Source organism: Rhinolophus hipposideros (assembly GCF_964194185.1).
Source record: "Rhinolophus hipposideros genome assembly, chromosome: 11".
Lineage (NCBI taxonomy): Eukaryota > Metazoa > Chordata > Mammalia > Chiroptera > Rhinolophidae > Rhinolophus > Rhinolophus hipposideros.
The window spans coordinates 78,389,694-78,412,129 of record NC_138057.1 but is presented as its reverse complement, the minus strand read 5'-3'; the positions used below and the strand labels follow the sequence as shown (position 1 = coordinate 78,412,129).

General features: G+C 50.9%; 1 protein-coding gene across 1 annotated transcript in view; it reads right to left on the bottom strand.

Moving 5' to 3' along the window:
- Window positions 1-22,436, bottom strand: part of GPR107 (G protein-coupled receptor 107) — a 63,489-nt gene continuing 41,053 nt past the window's right edge. Inside the window, exons 14-18 of the mRNA XM_081067446.1 lie at window positions 20,767-20,810; window positions 8,542-8,591; window positions 7,545-7,628; window positions 6,674-6,795; window positions 1-1,675 (exon numbers count right to left, since the gene is read on the bottom strand). Of these exons, the coding sequence (XP_080923572.1) occupies window positions 1,579-1,675; window positions 6,674-6,795; window positions 7,545-7,628; window positions 8,542-8,591; window positions 20,767-20,810 (397 nt within the window). The 3' untranslated portion in view covers window positions 1-1,578. The remainder of the gene's footprint in view (window positions 1,676-6,673; window positions 6,796-7,544; window positions 7,629-8,541; window positions 8,592-20,766; window positions 20,811-22,436) is intronic.

Below are 22,436 nucleotides of genomic sequence, written 5' to 3'. Positions count from 1 at the left end.
GAGAGAACGCTTGCTTCTTCACGGGACACTGAGAAAGTGAAAATGGCACAGGAGAGGGAAAGCAACCGTTTCTGAGTAAAGACTTCAGGTTCCCAAAGCTGGGATATTAAGCGCCGCCCCCAGATCTCGTGGTTTCTGGCTGACCCTTCCCAGCCGGAGGGTAGAAAACCACCACCAGAGACTGAAACTGTCCCCCACCCAGGAGACCCCTGACACACCCGGGCACTGGAAGCCACCCACCAGCTGGCGCTCCAAGCATGAGGAAACTTTCCTGATGCAGCCACATTTCGGTGTCCTGGCTCAGGCCCAGGCAACCAGAACCACAGTGGGAAATCACCACGAAGCCCTCTCTGCCCTCAGTCACAACGGACCTTCTGAGCTTAGTTCCATGATTCAAAATACACACTTGCAATCCTGTTCACTCGAGGCAGCTCTCGTGTTCACCCCCAAGCTCGGAAAGTTTGCAAGGCAACGTCGCTGAGTTTCTGTGAAAGACTCCACCAGACCCAACCCCTGAGAGGAAAACTGTACAATCACACTACTTTTCTCCACATCCATACTCCTGGAATATAGGGACAAGGTCTGTGTAATTCCTGCTTAGAAATCCTATCTGGCTTACAGCAAGGGCTTCTGGATGAGGATGATCTGCTTGTACTTCAGTATGTGCTTCGACCATACCTTTTCTGACCCCAGCTGTTCCTTAAGGAACATTCCTTCCCGTGTCCCCCCACATTTTGATCACACAAAGTAGACATAAGACACGAGAAGAGAGGAAAACAAGACCGCGCTGGCCTGGGGAGACGGGGAGACAGGGAGCCAGATATTTAGGGAAATCCTACAGGAGAAGGCTTTTTGATCTGAAAAATACGTTTCTGTCCATCCATCAGGCAACAAAGAATACCCTTCGATCGAGAAAACCCTTTCCTACCACCTGTGCTGTGTCCCAGGGCCACGACTCTGACAGAGACGTTACAGCCCTCAGGTGACAAAGCTCTTAGAGAAACGACAGGGGTCCTAGAGCTGCTGGTTCCTGGGGTAACAGTCAGGGTCAGGACTCCTGGGGCAGGCTCCACATACCGACTTAGGCTTTCACTTTGCTTTCTAAACTAACCGAATCGCACTAGTTTTTGTCCCCCAAAGATGCAGCGATACCACCCCCCTTTCTCTTCTCTGTAGATGCCGCTCTGACTGGCATCAGACACACACGTCCGCCCTCCCTCCCCCATCTGCCAACATTCCTTGTGATGTAGCTACACACTTGGGTCACGTCGCATATACTTTGAGAGTTCCCAATTAAAAAAATATCTATGTTAATGAAAACCAAGTCTTCCTTTTACCCGCCTCCTTGCTACACCCCCTCCCCACCATTCCCACCTGAAGGAGAATGCCCGCTGCCTATGACCAGCCACAGGTCCGGTTTCCATAAAAGAGAGTGAACAAGTAGGTGTCCGCGGCACGTCACTCCCAGCCACGCGCTCCGTGGTGGCACTGTCGGGCGGTGCCGACCGCTCTTGCTCACCCTCAGGACGTTAAGCACTGAAACGTTTTCCTGGATGGTGCAGCCTCAGCGGCGCTCCATCATGCAGTGCCTTCCCACTCGCCCTGGGGCTCCACTGAGCCGTTGGTCACCTTCTTCACTTTCTTCATATTCTCCATCACCCCTGATGTCGTCACGCTGAACAGGAAAGAATCAAAGAGAAGCATCTCAGTTGTGAGGTCAAAGGCCGTCTTCACCACAGCCGAGAGCTTCGGAGTGAAGGGCGCTGGTCCGGAATCGGGCAGACCTGGGTTCGAATTCTGCCCCAGAACTGTCACGAGGGAAACCAAGATTCTCCAAAGTGCCCAATCAAACCTCCCAGCTGTTACGATTACATCACCGTTAACCTCCCTCTGGCATGGCCTCCAGGAATGTTTAGGTTGCGTATTCACACTCTAGTTATGGTGAGGAGCCCACTAGCTGTGTCATCACTGATATTCTGAAAAGAAAGCTGCTCAGCTGGAGACACTGACCACCACCAGCCACAGAGGCACTTCTGAGTCATGGGGCAGAACCACAGGGGTGGAGGGACCTGCTGGGCCCGAACATTCTCTGAGCCCTAGAGTCGGAGAACTGGCTGCTGCCTGCAAATCCGGGCTCTGGTGCCGATAGCCGAGCCAGGCTGGCTGTCCGTCAGCAGGCGTGTGCCTCCGTCTGCACCGGGTGCCTTGCCCAGGGCAGGGGCCTGGCACTAAGGGGGTGCCACGGAGCCCTTCACTGCACGTGTGGATGAGAACTGGAAGCACGCCAGCCTCGGACACGTGAGGAGCTGAGCGTGGCGGCCCTTTCCAGAGAGCGATCACATCTCGAGTGGTGGGGTCTGTGGGAAGACGTCTTGCCTCACCAAATGAGAGCTCTCCGGACTCTAAGGATCTGTGTCTGTGAAGGAACTGGGTGGCTCCACAGCAGGAGACGCCAGGCGGAGACACTGAGCTCCCCCCGGGCAGGTGGGGCACAGTGGAAGTCTGGGGCGGTGAAACTGTTCTTTGTGACACTGTAACGGCGGACACGTGCCATTACACAAACCACAGGATGGACAACCCCAAGAAGGAGTCCTAATGTCAACTGTGGACTCTGGGTGATAATGGCTGTCAATTAGGTTCATCAACTGTAACAAATGTGCCACTCTGAAGGGGGTGTTGGTAAAGGGGGCGGCTGGGCCTGTGTAGGGGCAGGGGGGGAAATCTCAAGTGTCTTTTCTGCTCAGTTTTGCAGTGAACCTAAAACTGCTCCAAAAAAGTCTGTTAAAAACAAAGCACGCCTGGCCCAGCATCTCCTTATCTAGGAAACGAGGCACCTAAGTTCCTCATGGACCAACACGCATTTCCTGATCAGCAAAACAGATTCTACCAATCCCCACACCAACTACCAAATCCTGTCGCGGAGTTACAAATGGGAAATGTATGTGACACATCCAGCGTTTGTCCAGCTGGACCTCATGGTAAATGAATGATTTTACATGGGGTAAGGAAGGAAAGTTTCTCTATTTTTTCCTTCCTTCATTCCTGCCACCATATTTCTGCTGTGACCAAGCTCGAAGCCATCCAGTCCTTCCCCGAATTTGGACTTTTCTCAAATAAGAGGCCCTCAGACTCGTGGGTTAGCCAAGAACCATGCACACCTGCCGGGGGTCGGGGGGGTGGGGGGGTGAGAATCGCCTCCGGCCTGACCTCACTGAGAAGAGATCACACTTGTCCCAGGCGGAATGCGTGCACAAAGGCTGCTCCCAAAGGGGCCTTCCCAGAGTCAGACATGGGAGGCCGTGGGTGGGAGCCAGAGAACCGTAAGCCTCCCCAGCTCCAGCACAGCAACCCACTCGCCTCTCCAAATGTGTGAGATCAGAGAAGGAAGTCTTCCAGAAACACTCCCGGTGATAGCCAACTGCTCTGTGGCTACTGCACCTTGTGGAAAAGGGACAAGAGTTCAACATGTGCTGACACTGACAGCAGAGCACTGTCACCGAGACCCAAGCGTGGCTTGGGCAGCAGGATTGGGAAAAACACTGGCTACCAGTTTTCTTCCCTTAGGAAAATATTCCTTTCCAGGTGGTGGGCCCACGGAGAAAACCACGCTCACTCTTTCAAGCCTGGTGCGAGGAAAGGGAGGGACAAACTAGAACCGGCGTGTTGGGGGCTGGAGCCGAAGGCCCTGCAGAAGACAGTCTTTCTACACGCAAAGCCTCTTGAAACAGATGGACGGCTCAGAGTGAGAAGATCACTCTGCTGGGGAAACTAGGGAGAGCTTTGAGGCCTGGATCGAAAGAGGAGCAGTGGCAAGATGGACAGATGGGAGGAGGGCAGGCGAGTTTCTGAAAACAGGAAATGTAACAGACAAAAAACATGGAAGAAACAACAGAAAGTTCCCCAGCACAGTCAGGGAGCACTAAGCAGATGTTGGTGAAGGAAGTGGCAGGAGAGGCGAGGGTGGTGGGCGGGGCTGTGAGGGCCTGTCTGCCATGTCACCAGTATGGGGACTTGAATCTTCTACCAGCATTCTCTGCCCTGGCTCCAGCAGGACGCCCTGGGAGTTCAAAAAGCGGAGAGGTACCTGAGGCCCAGACATTCAGAATCAAGTCTCCAGGGAAGAGCCAGACAGTCTACTTCAAAAACACTCTCTGAGTGACTCTGGCAGCCAAGGAGAATGGACGGGGAGGGAACTAGATGGGAGGTGAGGACACAGGACATCAGCCATGGGAGGGCAGGGTACTGGGCGACAGGGATGGGAGACACGTTAGGCCTCCGGGAAGTGGGCCCTCACTCCACATGGGCCAAACAAGAGGGAGGTGTTCCGGCCAACATCCCCATTCTGCTGGTGGTCACTGGGTCGATGGCGGGACATCGATGCCCACAGGGAATGGAGGGGACGGGCAAGCTTGGGATGATGGTGGGCAGTGGGCAGAGGGACCCGAAGCTCAGGAGAGGCCAGTGGGTTGGAGCAAGAGCCTGGGGAGTGGTCAGTGAGCAGATGGTCCAGGCAGCCATGGATGTGGGTGAGCACTCGGAACGAGAAGTGGGAGGATGGAGGAAGGGAGGGCCCTGGCACAAAAGGATGTCACAGGCAGAGCAGGTGACAAGGTTGAGTGTGTGACCTGGAGCGGGAGCTGCTGCAGGGAACTGACGCAGATGAAGACACCTGCTGGTAGCAGTGCTAGGTGGGCACGGCATCCTGCCTCCCAGCAGACCATGGGGAAGTGAGAAGAACGCCTGGTGCCCAAGCGCTGCCGGGGAGCCTCAGGTTGGGTTATTTCTGGAGGATTTAAGGGGTGCCATCCAGGAAAGGCACTTCCAAGTAGAGGAGGGAGATGACAGCTGGGGACACAGCGGCGGTGGCCCTGAGAAGCTGCACTCTACGCTCACCTGCAGGAGAACGCGGATGGCAGGGTGACAGCTGGCGCCGCCAGGTCAGGCCTGTTCCGCTCTGTCACGTCTTAGAATTTCACAGAACTCTCTCAGCAGTACAGTTCTTAGCCAATGAGAAATCCCAGAGTAATTTCCTTGCCAATTTAAAGGCTCTTGGCCTCAGCTGGCTCCTAAACTTCACAGGTTAAGCTGGGCTAGCACTCCCTGGAAGTGGAATCCCTCTAGATAAAAACCTTCCTGCGTCTCCTGGCCCCGCCCCCGCCGTTACATATGCAGCCTTTCTGCCACTGAGGAGAACTTACTTCACTATCACAGGATGGCTCCCACTAAGCCACTGAAAACACAGTGTAATCACAGTACTCTCCCTTGTAACTGGGCTGTAAACTGAGGCAACCAAAGGCCATTCCAACCGTTCCCGAATCTTACCAGAATAAAGAACACGCTCTCTCTCGTCTCCACTAGACTGGTGGTCTGTCTATTCCTTTTCCCTTTCCTCCCAACTTAAGCCTCTTGCTAAAATGATTACCACTATCATCAAATACTTTCAGAGAGATACAAAAACCAAACCAAAATTGTGCCATGAGACAAAAAGACCTTCGCAATGCGTCCACACGTCTGGGTGCAATGGCTGATGGAAAAGATCTGGGAACAGGAACTCCTGCATTACTGGGGAGGACGCCGACTGACAGCCATCTTAGAGCACCTCTTGGAACGTGGAAGATGCCAGTACTCCACCACTCAGCTTCCAGGTCCCCGACCCCCAGGGAAACCCTGCCGTACGTTTATGGAAGAAGCTAGAGGCCTCCCAGCAGGGGCTGGGTAAGTTCACCATATCGTAGGGGACTTCCTGGCACTGCTGCTTGCCAGACCCACTCTCATTTGTGCCTCTGCACCCAAGAGTTACTTGCTCAGATTCTGCTCCTTCTAGAAAAGTCACAGCTGATGCGCGCCTGCTTTCCCCTCCACCGTCTATAAAGGTGTCTTTTCCTCTGCACGGGGGGCGTGTGGAGTCCGTCAGCACCATCTGCCTTGCGGACTGGTGTCGAGGTGGAGCTGAGCACAGCTGTCCCCGCCGCCCGACCTGCCCCACAGCCTAGCTGAGCCCAGCGGGGGCCAGGCTCAGCCTCTGCACGGGGACCCATCCAACGGTGCTCCCGCAGCTCTGCCTCAGGCCCGAGAGCAAACAGCTCACGTGGCCCATCAGTTAATAAGCAACATTCTTAATCACTCATTTTTCTACACAATGATTGCCCTTTCCCAGAAAATACCAGTAGGACCCTAGAGTCACTTCTATGACTCACAGGAGCCCATTTTAACACCCAGATGTAGGTCACGTCATTGTGCTAGCTGTGACAAGCCACTTAGTGATCTGATGATAAAAGACATAGAACCATAACTAGCAGTCCTATAGATGACTCGGAGTCACATCTTCAGATGCAGGCTCCCAAGGGCAGAGGCCCGATAGGAAGTGGGGTGGCTGTCCTCAGCAGTTAGGAACAGGCCCAAGTATGTCCCCAAGTTCTTGCCACTGAGTCGCTGGGAGCAGGCTCCACAGAATGGCAAATTCTACTTCCCCTGAAAAGACCGGGCCATGCGTGACAGACACTGTGCTTCGAACAGAGTGAGGGGACCTGGGCTCGGGTGCCCATTTCCTTCTGCTAAAAACGGAGGTCCCACTGTGGAAGCACCCAAATACGGACAGGCTGCTCCCACTCACACCGTGCTGCTCTTGGTCAGGCAAGGGGCCAAGGAGGAGAGGGCAGACGGGATTTCTTACACAGATTCCATTTCCAAGTCGTCCTCTTCCTGAGAAAGCTGCAGGTAGGGGTTATCTGACGCTGGGCGGAACTTGTACCCCGTGAGAACAAAGAACACCAACGTGGCCATTTCGTCCAGGAGCTGCAAATTTACAATCATCCCAAAATAAAGGGATTAGCAACACTGTTCTTCTGAAAGCAGAACTAGAGAAGCTGACACACCTCCCATGGCAATCTACCACTCAGTGGTCACTCACTCAAATGCCAGAGGCGACTGCTGGAGAGCATTTCCCTTAGAAGGTGTGCTGAAGCCTCAGCTGGGAGCAGTCTGCCTAGAGATGCCATGGAAGACTCCCTGCTTTGACTAGAGTCTTCACTGCTATCTTAGGGATCATTATGTACCCACAATTCCTACGGTGCCTACGGCACCAAGTGAGTACTTCCAGAAAAAAGTCTCTAAGCATTTGGTGGCTTACCCTAGTACTTAAGCTAGTTCTAGGATACTGCAAAGATACTTTATTATTGAGACAATAACAGTGGGCAAAGAAAAAAGGAGGTGTGGATTCTAAGCTGTTCTGAGCCCTATAACTGATGGAGAAGATCCCGTCTCATCTAGGTTTCAATTATACAGAGTAAATCTTCCTCTCTCTGCCTGAGGCTTTTCTGTTCAAAGACTTTTAAAATCGAAACCTAAAATCGATAACGCAATTACTTCCAGATTTCTCATGCAATCCAGCAGCTTTCCTGGACAAACAGATCATCTTAATTGCAGCCCAGGAGAGACGGGGGGTCTTACTGGCCACTGCCAGATAAATTGGCAAGAACCTTAAGTGATAGTCCCAGACTTTATCCTCAGACATCAATTCTCTGGCACTGTCCCAGGGAGCATACCTGGTACAGCCATTTCCACTGGAACGGAACAGCAAATTTGAGGAGAAATGCGATGATCCTGGTGAAGTATATGTAACATACGATCTGCATAAAGAGGAAAGAAATAAGAAATAAAATTAGCCTAGAATGATGGCACCACTTTCTTCCAACAACTTGCTTTCAGATTAACTACAGAACAGAAAACAGAATTACCTAAAGTTACTTGACACTTATAGTGCTAATCATAAATTGGGCAGAGATGATTACTCTGCCAGTTACACTTAAAAGGATCGCTTCTCACTCTCTAGGTGACCAGGATACTGACGACCGCCACACCACGGGGAGGACATAACATGTTGGTATGGTCGCTCCTAACTCCCGAGTAACCCCTTCCTTGCTCTGTCCACAACGTAACCCACTGATTTCGATTCCCAAAGGGTAATATTTTTTATCCCCAGGCTTTGAAGAATGCTTTCCGGTAGTAATAGTAAAATAAAGCCACGCGGGGAAAATACTGACTTTTAGTCTCTTCCACAGGTGCATGATGTTCAAGGAGCACGCTCAGAGGGAGCACTATAACACTAAGTATTCCGGGCGGGGATGGGCCGAGCGGTCAGCCTGCCGGCCACTCGAGCATGGACTGCCCACTGGGACCAAGCCTAGGGCGGCCCGACCTGAAGGAAAACAACTGTCCAAAGTGACAGTCTATGCCGAAACCACAGACAGAAGATGACTCAGAAACCTTCTTTTAGGACTCAGGAAGCGAACTCTAGGAGACGCAGACCTTATGCTTTCCAAGAACTTGTGTCCCTAATAATTTATAGCAAGTCCTGCCTTGGGTGCTGATGCTTATATGAACATTTCATGTCCATCTCGGTCCAGTTTTTGGTGTGACCCCACTTTTGTAAATTAATTTAAAATTGTAAGTCAAAGGAACAGCTATGAGTGGCATATGCAAGTCTATTTGCTCTGCTCCTAGAACTGGTCTTCTTTACAGATTTAGGATTTTCGTACTCACCAAAACGTAATAATGTCTGAAAAGTTTCAGCTTCGCTAAATTAATAGCAGCTAGGAAGAAAAAAGAACAAAATGTAAGGCTCATTAACTTCTCATTTTTAAAGTGCGTCACACTCAAAAAAACAAATGAAAAAAACCACAAACAAATCAAAAACAGCACATCACATTCAGACACCCTCTCAGTCAAGGGGCGAAGTCTAATGCATGTGTTCTGCCCAGGGCACATCTGTATTTCTGGAGATGCAGCCACTGGGCAGGACCTCCTGTCACCAGCAAGAATCAGGACAGTGGAGGCCGCAGGCTGGGGCTCCCAGCTCCAGCGCACCTCCCACCTGCGGGCCACACCCCGGAAGTCAGCAGACATCACCAATCAGGACCCAACCACCGCCTTACCCCCCCACCCCCAAGGCCATGGTTAAACATGTCAGCCCTGCCACTGTGGCTGACAGAGCTGCACCCCCCACTAGGACCAGTCTTGGTGGGTCCCTGAGCCCACTAGTTAGGGGTGTAAATTCAATGAACCCAAGGTAAATTCCATCTTGCAAATTTGAATTTCACTTAGATTTTCACTAAGGAAGTGCCCTGTAACAAGCTCTTTAAATACAATCTTCCTGGCTTTGTCCCACCTTGATGAAAGCTCAAGGTCAGGGAGCCAGGCTGGCTAACTTCCTGCCGCGGCAGCCTATGGCCATGAAATATTGATGACCACAGAGGGTAGCCGGCTCCCTCCCCTTAGCAATCCTTTCATTCATCATAAACCTTCCTGCAGGAGGCAAATTAATTTTGCTTAATAGCATTCAATTACTGGTTCCATTTAAGAATGGGACTGTGGGTGGTGGAGGTTCCAATTTCCTCTTCCTCCCTCCTCTGCCTCTCGATGAGTGGGTGGGCAATCAAGCTTAGGATTCCAAAAGAAATTCCTGGAATTCTAGATCCTTCTTCAAGGTGACTACCGACTGACAGTATCTACGTGATTCCCTCTGACAGACTGAGTGCATTGATGAGGAAGGGTCAAAAGTCTTTCTGGAAAATTCTAACTCCCCAAAACGAGAGGCTATTCTACCCCTAGACTGCTACGGACTTGTGCACGCACATAACTTTTGAGGCAGGTGACCAGCAAAGGCTTTCTCATCTAGCAACCTCTCTGGTCGTCTTGTGATTTAAATGAAAGCTCTCTGATTCTCAGCCGTTTTGTTCACTCTGACTCTGGGTCAGGCCCAGGGACATAGCAGGGACGATGGCAGCGGTGGCCTTCGCTCCAGGGGCGCTGGCCGCTCGGGGAACGTCACTGAGTCCCGAGCTATACACTCACTTAATGCTAAGTGCACAGAGAGCACCTTGCTGATTCGAGACGTGGAACACGACCAGGTATTGTCACGTCTGGAGACTGGGGGAGGATTCGCCGAGGACAAGACATTAAACTTTCTCACAAGTATCGGGTAACTAAGTTTCATGGACTTAACGCTTCGCACATTTGTAGAAACCAGTGTTCTTTTTTGTGTGTGTGCTTCTCCTGCTCCCACTGGCAGTGGTTGATGAAATGGCCACGCGTACTACTCTCTGCCGCACAAAACCAGCCAGCCCACGGGAAATGCAGCCCTCCCCGACAAGCAAAATAATTCTTCAACATGAACACTCAAGTCTCCTCTTTGTGTAGAACTGAGAAAGAACAGCATCAATAAATAACTAGACATTTAAATAACAAAGATGCTTTAAAAGTCTCTTCTGAATTTTGCTTGCTGAAATAAATCCTGACAAATGAAACTCCCGGCCTTGAAGGCTCACCAAGAGCCATCAGCCCGACCGAGAGAAGTATCATGGTTTTATTCCCGGATTTCAAGTCGTCATGACGGGATATGCATGACTGGTCCCAAGGAACACTGCAAACACAGATGGGGGTGAGGCGGTGGGGGAACAAGGGGGGGGGGCGGGGGGGGGCGCAGGGGGTGACAGAGAGAGCGGTGAGACCAAGTGGAGATGTCAGGAGGAGAGCCGGTGCAAAGGCTCAGGCGTGAGTCAGCACCGAGCAGCTCGGTGGCTGGACCACGGGACCGCAGAGGCTGGGGAGCGGGCCTGGGCTGAGAGGAGGGCTGAGAGGAGGGCCGAGAGCCGCCAGATGCGGGGGGCCGGCTGGCCTCCGCCCGGATGCCCAGGGCCCAGCGAGCCTCCGAAGGGTCTGAAGCAGGGCAGTGCCTTGGTCACATCTACACTGTAGAACCATCCCTCTGGAGAAAGGATGGAGAGGACCAAGAGTAAAAGCCCAATTGAGTCGAAACCCATGAATCTGTGGCGGTCCCTCGAAAAGGTGGGGAGCTGTTTCTCTCCGTGTAGAGCAGCGGATGGGCAGTGAGCAAGGCTGATCCCGCGCTGGGGGCTAGCTCGGGGAGACGGAAGGACAGGCGATGAAGCTGAGGACCAGTGAATTCCTCAGGAGGTCTGATGGGTCCCCACCCTGTCACAGGGAAGGAAACCAGGGATGGGAGTGGGGAGAGCTGCCTGAGAGAAAGCAGAGGGGTTAAGGGCCTTAGTGGGAGAAGACCCAAGCGTGGGCTGGGAGCGGGCGGGGGCGGAAGGCACAGCATGTGACATCTCCCTGGTGTCAGGCATCACCATGTCACACCCTCCAGGCTGACTGGAAGACACTCGGAAGTGAGGCAGGTCACGAACCACTCTAAAAATGCGCCTGCGCACCACATTTTGTGCGCCGTGAAGAATCGTCAGCGCGGGCACTGATGTCAGGCCCTCCCAGGACACGTGGCAGGGCTGACAATCGGACCTTGGGAACAGTGATGTCGCTAAGGGATGCAGAGCTCAAGGCTGCTTCCAAAACCCACCAGTCACCACAGACATCCTTTCCAGTCACATGCAAGACACTTCTATACGAGATTGCCGCTCAGAGCGTCCGGCTCCCGGGACCCAGCTGAGGCAGCTAAGGTAGGGAGGAAGCTTCCTTAGTGCAGCAAGAAATAGGAGTGGGTAACAGTGAAGCCCCTGCACATCTGAATACCTTGGGTTCAAATTCCCACTCTGCTGCTTCGTGGCTGTGTGACCTCAGATAAGTCTCTTAACCTCTCTGAGTCTGTTTCTTCACTGTAAAACAAAAATGCCAATATCTACCACTAGGGTTGTTGGGGGAATGAATGAGTCAGGCCCTGGGACGCGAACAGCACACAGTAAGCACTCAGTGAATGTCTGATGTTACGGTTTCGGGATTATGTTAGGATTATATAGTATTAACCAAATACCAAATGTGGCATGTACTATGTTACAGTGGCTGCCACAACTGGCAGAAACCCAGACTCTCATAAGTAAAACTGAAACAACTGGTGACCTGGGGACTGCCAGAGGGCCGTGAGCTCTCCAGGAAGCTGCCACATGCACTCGATGAGTCAGCCCGCGGCACAGGGGTGAAGCAGCTCCGGGAGGGGGCTTCAGCAGCAGCATGCCGCAGGCAGTGACACAGCAGGCTGCAGCCTGGAATCCCAAACCCCCCTTTTTCTTCCCCAAGAGCTTTCCCTGGAGTTAAGAATGCCGACAGCTTACTGCTCACCAGACCACGGCGGGGATGGCCCCACGGGAGGAGAGGCTCACCAAGTCTGGGCTGGCTATTTCTGACCCCACCATGAGTGAGGAACAGCAAATATGGTAAAAGAATGAGCATGGGGAGAGGAAAAATGCCTTGGACGGGCGCCAGGAGACCTGAATTCCAGTCCCTGCGCCATCCTAGCTCAGTGTGCCCGAGATTGGCCTGCCACTTCCCTCTCGGGGTATCCGTCTCCTCACGTGGAGGAGAGATTCTCTATGGCTATGATCTTAACCGGGGTGAGTACCAGAATCTCCCGGAGACCTTCATTTAGCTCTGATGCCCGGCTGCCCCCTAGTCTATGGAATCGGACTGGGCTAAAAAGCTGTTGAAAACCCTCCCATGGAGCAGAGAGGAGAGCCCCTAAAAGGCTGACCTCCTGCTGTGGGTCCCCTCCTCTCCCCACTCACTCTCAGGAAAATGGGCAGGACTCTGGATTTCGGCAAGTGCCCTCCGAGGCAGGAAGTGCTCAGCCCTGTCAGATGCTCACCACGTCACTGCTCTCTGACTCAGCAGCAAAAGAGCAATCTACAGGGGGTGCCGCCCCCTCCCTAGACTCACCTTTGCTTCTTAAGCCAAAGAGTAGCTAAGCAGGCGGCAAGAAGACAGACCGCCCCCTACCTCCCCAGCGGACTTCCCTGGATGGTCTTGGAGCCACGACAATTATAAGGACAGCGCTGGCTGTCACTCTCTCCTTAGTGACACCCACGTGCCGGGTACCGGGCTTCATGCTTCACGGCATGTTAGCCTCACATCAGCCTCTATGAGGGAGGGGCAGAGCCACCACCGCCACGCGGATGAAGGACTCAGGCCTGGAGAAGTTTAGTCAATTACCAAGGTCACACAGCTCCTGAGTGGAGAAGCCAGTGCTCAAACCCAAGTCCACCTCCCTCCAAGGACCAGGCTCTCTCTCAACGCCTACACTCTGTGTTCAGGGAAAGGCAATTCCGAGCTTTGTAATCCACTGGCAGCTCAGGGCGATGCAATCATGGTTCAAAATGCCAGGCGATGCCCAGCAGCTGCCAACAACCTGTCCTGAGGAGTTAATCCTGAGTGATTTATGGGACACACAGAGCAAAGGCCCACAGCAGCCTCTTAAAGGGTAAAAAATTTCCCAAACAATCCTTCCCCAGTGAAAGGAAAGCCTCGAGGCTTAAAAACACCCCTCCCTACCCATCAGCCTTTTCTCCTGCTTCCTCCCTGTTGTACTTCAGAGGGAACTTTGCGTCAAACCCAAAAATGAAAGAAACAAGGATGATGGCAAAGCCTGAATGGCATTATTTGCTCTGATTCACTCAACCAGAGCACGTCCGTGAGGTCCTTACGCTCTAGACTCAGGGAACAGGGCAGCTTCCCTGTTCGTGGGCAGCAGAGGCCTGAGAGCTGACCTGGGACCACACTGCTCTGACAGTGTCCACTCTGGGGAGTGATTAGCTGACGGGGGGCCCTCTGGCCTCCACTAGGAGGAGATCCCACTAATCCATCTCACAAAGATAGTATCAGACGAAGTCTGGGAAACGCTGGGATAAGAATTATGTTGAGAATAAAATTTCTTGATTTTCAAACGGTACTCATGTGAAGAGTGGCTCAAAATAAACTTCCAATATACATTTAAAACAAAAGCCCCAGAGAGGTCTAAAGTCATCAAATTGAACAGTTAAGGGCTGTGCTGCTCACTGGAAGCGAAATGTTCTTAAATAAATAATAGAAAGCATCAAAGAAAAAGACAAAAACCACTCAAGAGCATGGCTGACACCCCATCACAGAGGGAAGACTAACTCCCTGAGTTCTGCTGTCAAGTCCAGTAAGTTTCTGCCTCTCACCTCCCTTCTGCTCCAGAATGCCACCAAAGGCCCTGCTAGAAGAAGGGGTGCCTGAGGGCCAGGCTGGCCTGCAGCGAGCAGCCAGCCGCAATGCCGGGAGCCATGGCAGTCAGAACACAGTGGAGCTAAGCTGAGGAGCACACGGCACACCGACCCCCCACCCCTGGTCTTCCCATGTCCCTGGCAAATTCCCAGTTGGCGGTGGGTGGGGCAAGGAAAGCCAGATGTCCCATTGCTCAATGACACGGTCTGGTCAACAGCAGATGACACCTTCTCACCAAGAGAACCTGCAGTGATCAACCGAGAAGAGCTGGTTTCAAGAGTGTCCCAAAGGGCCGGCCCGGTGGCTCAGGCGGTTAGAGCTCCATGCTCTTAATGCCGAGGGCTGCTGGTTCGATTCCCACATGGGCCAGCGGGCTCTCAAACACAAGGTTGCCGGTTCAACTCCTCGAGTCCCGCAAGGGATGGTGGGCAGCGCCCCCTGCAACTAAGATTGAACACGGCACCTTGAGCTGAGCTGCCGCTGAGCTCCCAGATGGCTCAGTTGGTTGGAGCGCGTCCTCTCAACCACAAGGTTGCCAGTTTGACTCCCACAAGGGATGGTGGACTGCGCCCCCTGCAACTAGCAACGGCAACTAGACCTGGAGCTGAGCTGCGCCCTCCACAACTAAGACTGAAAGGACAACAACTTGACTTGGAAAAAGCCCTGGAGAAACATACACTGCTCCCCTTCCCCAATAAAATCTTAAAAAAAAAAGAGTGTCCCAAGGCTCATGGAAAGCAAATGAGTGCTAGCATCGTGCCCAGAACCGGGGAGGGCACGCTGGGCAGACTGCTAAGGTAGTTAGGTCACCAGTGTTTTAAAGGCCTAACAAAAACTAGCACTGTGTCCATGATGAGGCTCCTTTCCAGGCTGGGGCGATGAGTGCCCTCTCTGCTTCTGGTCGTAGACGACAATAACTCAGGGTGGTATGCTGGTTAATTGATCACTTCAAAATGTTCATCAGAAGCTGCCATTAGGCTGATGACAATAAAGGAATTTTGAGTGATCTGCGGGGGAATAAAGTACTGAAAAGTTTTTAATGATAAAAAGAAACTAAAAATCATTGTATTAAGCCGATCTAATAAATTATACGTTTCCTCTCTTGTTCTTCCTTGATGATAGTTTGCTTAGCTATGGTTTTTACCCTTTTCTAGGGTCACAGACTCCTCTGCAAATTTGCTGAAAGCCACAAGCCCTCTGCCCAGGTAACTGTACACATGCTCAAAATCTCACCTACATTTTCTGGGGCCCACACCCACTCTTGTGTAATGCATTCACGATCTCACCTCACACTGTAAGAGACCGAGTAGTTTTGTAAGTATTTCCATCACATCTTCCGGAGATAGCGTGTTCTTTGCCTGTCAACGGGCCACCTTTCGGGAGCAGGGGCTATTTACAGTGCTCTCACGTTGTGGCTTTCGGCTGCAGGGACAGGACTGGACTTATGAGTATAAGCTCTAGATACACAGAGACAGAAGGATGAGAACTTTCTGAGCGACCAGCTAAAGGGAATCTCATTTCTTTTGCATCGGCTTCTCCCCTGTTGTTATGAGGCACTGCTGCAGAGGGGGGCAGTCCCAATGGAATACCCTCAACAGCAGTGCAGACAGCAGTACACTGCAGTTCTGGGGGAAATCATCCTTGCCCAGCTACACCAGGCCGAGAGCCCTCTCCATGCCGGGGAGGTGGAATCACAGCAAAGTGTGCAGTGGGAGGCTCCCTTCTTTCTCCTGATCTCCTCTCCCTTCCCCCAAAGGCTGCTGACCCAGAGTCTCCAAGTTTCACCTAAATAATAACCCTCACTGCTATAGCACCAGTGGGCCCGAGGCTATGCTTTCTACTTGGAAACTGAGTCAAAGGAGTCAGGGAAGAGAGTGCTTATAAACATCAGCGCAGGTGGAAATGTGTAACCCAAAGCTCTGCTGGTAAACTGAGGGTAATCCGTGTTAAAAGCCACCTCGTCAGTAAAGAAAAGCACAGATTCCACTCGAGTAAAAGCTTAGGGAAAATAGCAGAGCAGATAAGGGTGCAAAAGCTACCGTCCCAATCAAATAACAAAGAACACAGTGCTAGACACGAAGTGGGAGCGCAGTAAATATTTACAAGCACTCATTTCTTATTCTGTGTGAGCTTTACAGTTTTCAAAGTGCTGAGTGTACAGTGAAGTCAGCAGCCAACCTTGCTATGTTATATGTGTGTGGGGTTTTTAAAAAAAATTTTATTGGGGAGGGGGAACAGGACTTTATTGGGGAACGGTGTGTACTTCCAGACCTTTTTTCCAAGTCAAATTGTTGTCCTTTCAGTCCTAGTTGTGGAGGGCGCAGCTCAGCTCCAGGTCCAGTTGCCGTTGTTAGCTGCAGGGGGCACAGCCCACAATTCCTTGTGGGAGTTGAACCAGCAACCTTGTGGTTGAGAGGACGTGCTGCAACCAACTGAGCCATCAGGGAGCTCAGCGGCAGCTCAGCTCAAGGTGCCGTGTTCAATCTTAGTTGCAGGGGGCGCTGCCCACCATCCCTTGCGAGACTCGAGGAGTCGAACTGGCAACCTTGTGGTTGAGAGCCCACTGGCCCATATGGGAATCGAAATGGCAGCCTTCGGAGTTAGGAGCACGGAGCTCCAACCGCCTGAGCCACCGGGCCGGCCCCTCCATCTCCTACTTTGAATGGATCTCTTTTCATTCACCCATGGCTGTGTAACATGCATTGATCAGGTGGAAAATATTGTTTCACTGAGTTCTGCATGTCTCCAAAACACCTAAACTTTTTACCATAAACTATTTAAAGTCACATTTGCTAATATCACCCCTACTCACATCAGAAGTCTTGTAAGAAGTGGGAAGCTGTCAAGCTTCCAGTGCTGGATGTAAGTTTTCCTAAATTAAAATTTATGCTTCCAAGTGAAAATTAGATCACTGGCAATAAATACTTTTAGTTGTTTTCCTGAAGTGACATGCTTACTTTGTTCATTTTCAAGGAAGTGTCTGCCAAAAACCCCCAAGCCCGAGTAACCCCAGTTTGACCATCATCCTTCTTCCAAATACAAATGGTGTCCCTAGAGGAAAGTGGCTAGTTCAGCTTGTGACTCAAACAACTGTGCTTTCCTCAAGATAATCATTACACCTGGGGACATAACAGAAGCGCTTTCTGCACACTTCCCATTTCATCACACAGAACGTGAAAAGACATTAAGAACTGACATTTGATATCAAGAATAGTTTTTACCATCTCATCAAGGCCTCTCTTAAGGAAAACAAGCCCTTTTCACCCCCTGCAAGTAGGTGGCGATGAAGAATGCAATGGCCGCTGATAAAGTTTGGTGCCACTGCTTTGACTCATGCCAAGGCGCCAGCTGTTTTACCCACTTCCGCTTCAGCACCACCAGTGCAAATGTCAACAGCAAAAGAGGCTGATAATACCTTATCATGAAAATAATTTTGACCCTAAGGGCCCTCTTGAGAACTGCCACCCTGACAAATACCTCTCATGGCCACAGCTACTTTGCGAACACAGCAGCGGCTCCCCATGAAGCCATTCCTCCACAAACTCTGCCCCCACCAGTCACCATGTACTGACAGCTTTTGAAGCTCATGTAAAAGCTCAGAGTCCTCAGAAAACTTCCTCTGAATCTTCCTCAGAAATACAAGGTGAAAAAAAAGATGGCCAGGAGCACAGACTGTTAACTAAATGTATGGCGTAGCTCCCGCAGCCAGTCTTCTAAGGTAGTGACACTGAAGAGACAGAGAGTGACGTCAACAGGGGCGCAGGCTCAAGGGCAGTCACAGCCAGGAAACCTTGGCAGGCGACAAACACAGTGGAACCAGAGCGAGGTGTGCCTGTGCAAGACTCAATTATGCTTCCTCTCAGGGGACGCAGCACAGCGGTGACTCTAAATGACAGGACCTGAGAGGCCACAGCGTGTGACAGAAGAGACAAAGGCACAGCTTAAGGACAGTGGGCAGCTTCACCTTAATGTTTCCCTCACGTTTGGTCCAAAGGAATCCACAGACAAAGAAGTAAACAAAATCCACATAAACACCCGATAGCCGTGCGCAGCCTCAAATGCAGGGAGAACAGCACCACATAGCACCCCCCACCTGCAATCAGTCAGTCTGAGCCACACTTCCCGAGAGTCTTATGCCCAAGTCACCGTCAAGGTCACGCAGTGAGTCAGTGGGATAATGTGCCTGAACAGGAGCCAGAGTGTCAGGCTCCATGAAGCAGAACGCTTCCAAACCCAGTAGGAGACATTACTGCCCATGGCTTCCACTTTGCCAGTTCCCTAGAGGAAGGGCCACGTCTCAGGAGGGGTGAACTGAGGAGCACAGACGGTCAACCACGATATCCCGGAAGCAGCGGTGGGTCAGCAGGGTGCACCCTGACTTTCCTGCACTGCCTCGCTTCTGTCCTGGAGTGGACCGGCCAGGGCATGGCCACCCTGCAGGCACGCCGGAGGCTGGCTTCCCAGCACTGGCTGGGGGTAGAGGCGCTCCTGCGCATTCTCTGCGGGGGACTTCAGCCCTGGGAACAGGCTGCCCCGACTCTGGAAGTGTCAGAGCATAACTAGCTCAAAAGCATCCCATGGCCTCAATCAACCCAGGGAAAGAACATGAATAAAAAAGACACCCCTAGTCTGATCTACTCTGTCCTCCTTTCAAAGGGTATGTCATATTTGCTGAGGAGAAATGGGTGCTTTCTTAACAGTGTGTTATCCTGAGAAGGGTGAACGAGAGCCCTGGTTGTGCAGCGCTCTGCTGAAGAGGTCCCGTGCTGCCACCCGGTGGAACAAATGAGAAACTGCCTCACGTGCCCCAGGCGATGACAAAAGCATTCCTGCTCCATCAAATTTCTGTTTACCACAGATGCCGGGGGACAATGATGACCCCATCTTGGGCTCACCTGCTGTGCTGTCTACCCAGGCAAAGCTTTATTACCAGTATGTCCTCAGCTAACGATCAACCTCTCAAGGAATAAACGGTCACAGTTACCCCCAAACCTCGAAAAGCAGGATAAAGGCAGAGAGTCAGAGGGACCAAAATAACCCAGGTGAGGACGGACCAGAGGAATTCATGAAGGGCGAAGGTTGAAACCAAGAAGAAAAGTACAGATAAAACTTATCAACTTGGGATTCTCAAACATTTTCAGCCAAAGAGTCAGAAAAACAAAGCCAGAAATATTGAAGTGTAGAGAGATGAAAAAGGAAAATGTCTTATCTCAATTTATTAAAATAAGAGAAAGACCTATCCATAAGTTAAAAAAAAATATATAAAAGCATCTTATAACGTGCACAAAAGACCCCAGAAAAAGGACAAGAATATCCCCAAACAATGATTATTCCCAGAAGGTGAGTTTTTATTTTCTACTTTGGATTTCTGTTTGTGGCAAGGTGCTTTATTAAAACTCTAATTTATTTTTTGCCATTTTCCTTTATTCCTTTCCAGGAAGGCAGGAGGGCTCTCTGAGCTCCTTGGCTCAGAGAAAGGCTATGAAGCCAGGCTAAAATCAGAAGATGTCTGCAGATAACGTTCCCACTTAAACTCCCTGAAAAGAATCGATCCGGAGGGCATTCCAGAGGGAGAAGGGAACCCAGGGCCCTTGAAGGAAAAGAAGAGAAAACCAAAAGGAGCTACTTCCCAAGACCAGAAAGAAAACAAGGACTGGCACATTCTGCGAGTGGGGCTTGAGGCCACTCGAGAAGCCAGATGGGCCGTGGGAGCCTGGGCTCCGAGCAGGTCCCCAGCCTCAGAAGGAGCCTCATGCACAGATTGCCCCAAGCAAGAGTGTTTGTAACATAGCGGGACAGCCACAGGAACTACGGTGGGGATACCCCCCAATACTGTGCTCCAAGGACCCCGGGATCTTGCCCGACACTGGTGTGAAGCCTTAGGGTCAGGGTGAATTCAATTTAAGGATAGCAAAGTGACATTAATTACATAGCAAGTGTGAAACAAGATTCGTACCTACTACCTGTTTTTCAAATTTTCTAAAATGAATCCTTGTTACTTTGATAATCAGAAAACAGGTCAGCAAACAACTGTATTAAGAGCAACGAACGAATAAGCTGCCTTACAGAATGCTGCTAGCAGCACTGTATACGAGGCCAGGATGCAGAGGCAGCGCCCGACCTTGGAGAGCACGGCTCCCCGGCCCGCAGCCCGCAACGCCCCCTCATGCCAGGGCAGCCTGCGGTCGTGGGCATTCTTCAAACGAGACCAGAAACACACAGAACATTTTCTCTGTGGCTTCTTTTCTGACTTGAGAGGCACGGTTGGAAAATCAAGGAAATGCAAAAGGCTTTTCATGGCATAGCCACTTAAAAACCAGAGTTTTAAAGGTTCTTTCTGGCATCAGGCGCATTTTAAATTAATACCGACACATCTATTTTGAAAGCGTGTTAAATCAGCAGGAAGGGAGGCTTTACACATAGCCATCCCCAATCCATAAGACCTCCTGTTCTCACAGTGAAGTGTTGTTGGTCCTTCCAACACAAGATCTTCTCTTCCTGACTCAGTTCTGAGAAGGTGAAAATCGCACTCATGAGTGGAAATGAAATGAATCATCTTAATAAGCAGCGATCACCCCCAAGCCTCCCTGTACAACTGGTCTCTGTAATGTCACCACTGGCCTCTCCACCAAACAACGCCTGGCTGCTCTTGCAAAGCCCCCAGGGCTCCCAACCAGCTTCCCAGGAAGGCAGAGCATTGAGGCCCAGCGTCCTCATCCTCCTCTCAGCCATCCCAGGCACGAGGCTTCAGGGAAGGCTGAGCAACACAAAACTTGCCTTTTCCATCTGTTGCTGATGCTTCTTGTAAATGCCTGATGGACCTAAAAATAAACATTCGGAGAACAAAAGGTTAGCTAACAAATTTGCGTTTCTCTCTATTTCCAGGGCTAGTAACTTGAGGCCTTGAATTCCTCAATTATACACTTAGAGGGTCAGACTAGATGATTTTAGCTACTCTCCCTAAGCACGGGATCATTGAGAATCAACACTTCAGCATGAGTGGTACTCAAGCCTGAGAGTTCAAGATGCCCTCTGCTGACCGAAAAAAGTCTGGCAGGGGCCTGAGCTAGAGCAGAAAACAAAACCAAGCATAGTCCTTTACCTCTCCTGATCTCTCTACCTACTCTCAGTCCCACAGCTACCCCCCAACCCTAACCCAGCACTAAGGCACTGCAGGGTCACTGAGCTCACCTGGAGAGAAGGGACCCCATAAGGTCACAGGCCAATGTCTACAGTCTGGGTCTAGGAGCTGTGAGCACATGGCTTCATGCAAACTCAGCCTTTTATTGACCAGAGATTTATAACTCGGCTAAAGAATGCTGGCCTTGGGTGTGTGTGTGTGTGTGGAGGGGGGCGTTGTGGATGGGTCTTTTTTCCAGCTGGTGTGTGCTGGTAACTAATTACCATCATTACAGTTCAGGCAAGAGAACATGGACATTATCAAAGCAGCTTAGATCAGAGTTCCAGGTAGAGTTCAAAGGCATCAAGGGAGACTCTTCTAAAGGATGAGCACAGATATGGCACAGCGGGGAGAGGGCCAGGCCCAGGCTGCAGTCCTAACACGACCACCCACTCTTTGCTTGACCCCGTGAATAGTCATTTCTCCTTTAGCCTCTGTGACATGTGACAAGTGAATGGAGCAATATGGGAAAGTTAAGTAGCACTGGCTGAATGTGAATGTTTTAAAAAAATTACTGATACTGCACTGTTTCTTACATCACTTCCCTAGTACCTGATTTTTTTCATTTTATGGCTATTTTCAGAATATTTACCTTAAAGAATCTGCCATTCGGCATCTGCTGTAATTACCAAGTCGCGGGAAGTGGCCACGCGTAGTGCCACACGCGACTGAGTCTCCCAACCCCTCCTGTCCCTTGTTTTGCTAAGAGTGACAGATGTAAGCGTGGGGCCTGTTCCCTAACAACAAAATGCTCTTTCTACGTGAAGACATCACTGGGCATCCTGTCACAGATGCCTGAGTTACTTCTCCTGGGGCAGGATACGAAGAGGTTGTAGAGATTAAAAATCTCATTCGTATTCTCTCTTCTCTGCTGAACTGATCTGTGTACACGTGTGATGTCCGATGGAAATGGGGTTAAGAGTGAATCTAATTGGCTGGGATTACACTCCACTAGTACCATGTTCTAAACAATTAGAAAAACTAACCTGATAAATTCCAGCATCCTAAAAAAAATCAACTTACTGCATGGGGCATTACAACATGGGACACCACACTTCTAAGAAAATAGGCAAATCTATTTTTTTAAATTTTATTCCAAAAGAATTAATTGCTTTCAAGTAGCCATGAGACTCGATCATAAGGGTGTTTTATTTTTGCCAGGCTTTTCCCCTCTACTTGCTTCCCACCAAACCATGAACTTCCTTCACTTTGCATGAGATTGAGTGAGGATATTCTCTCTCATCACCCACTGACTTGGCACTAACTC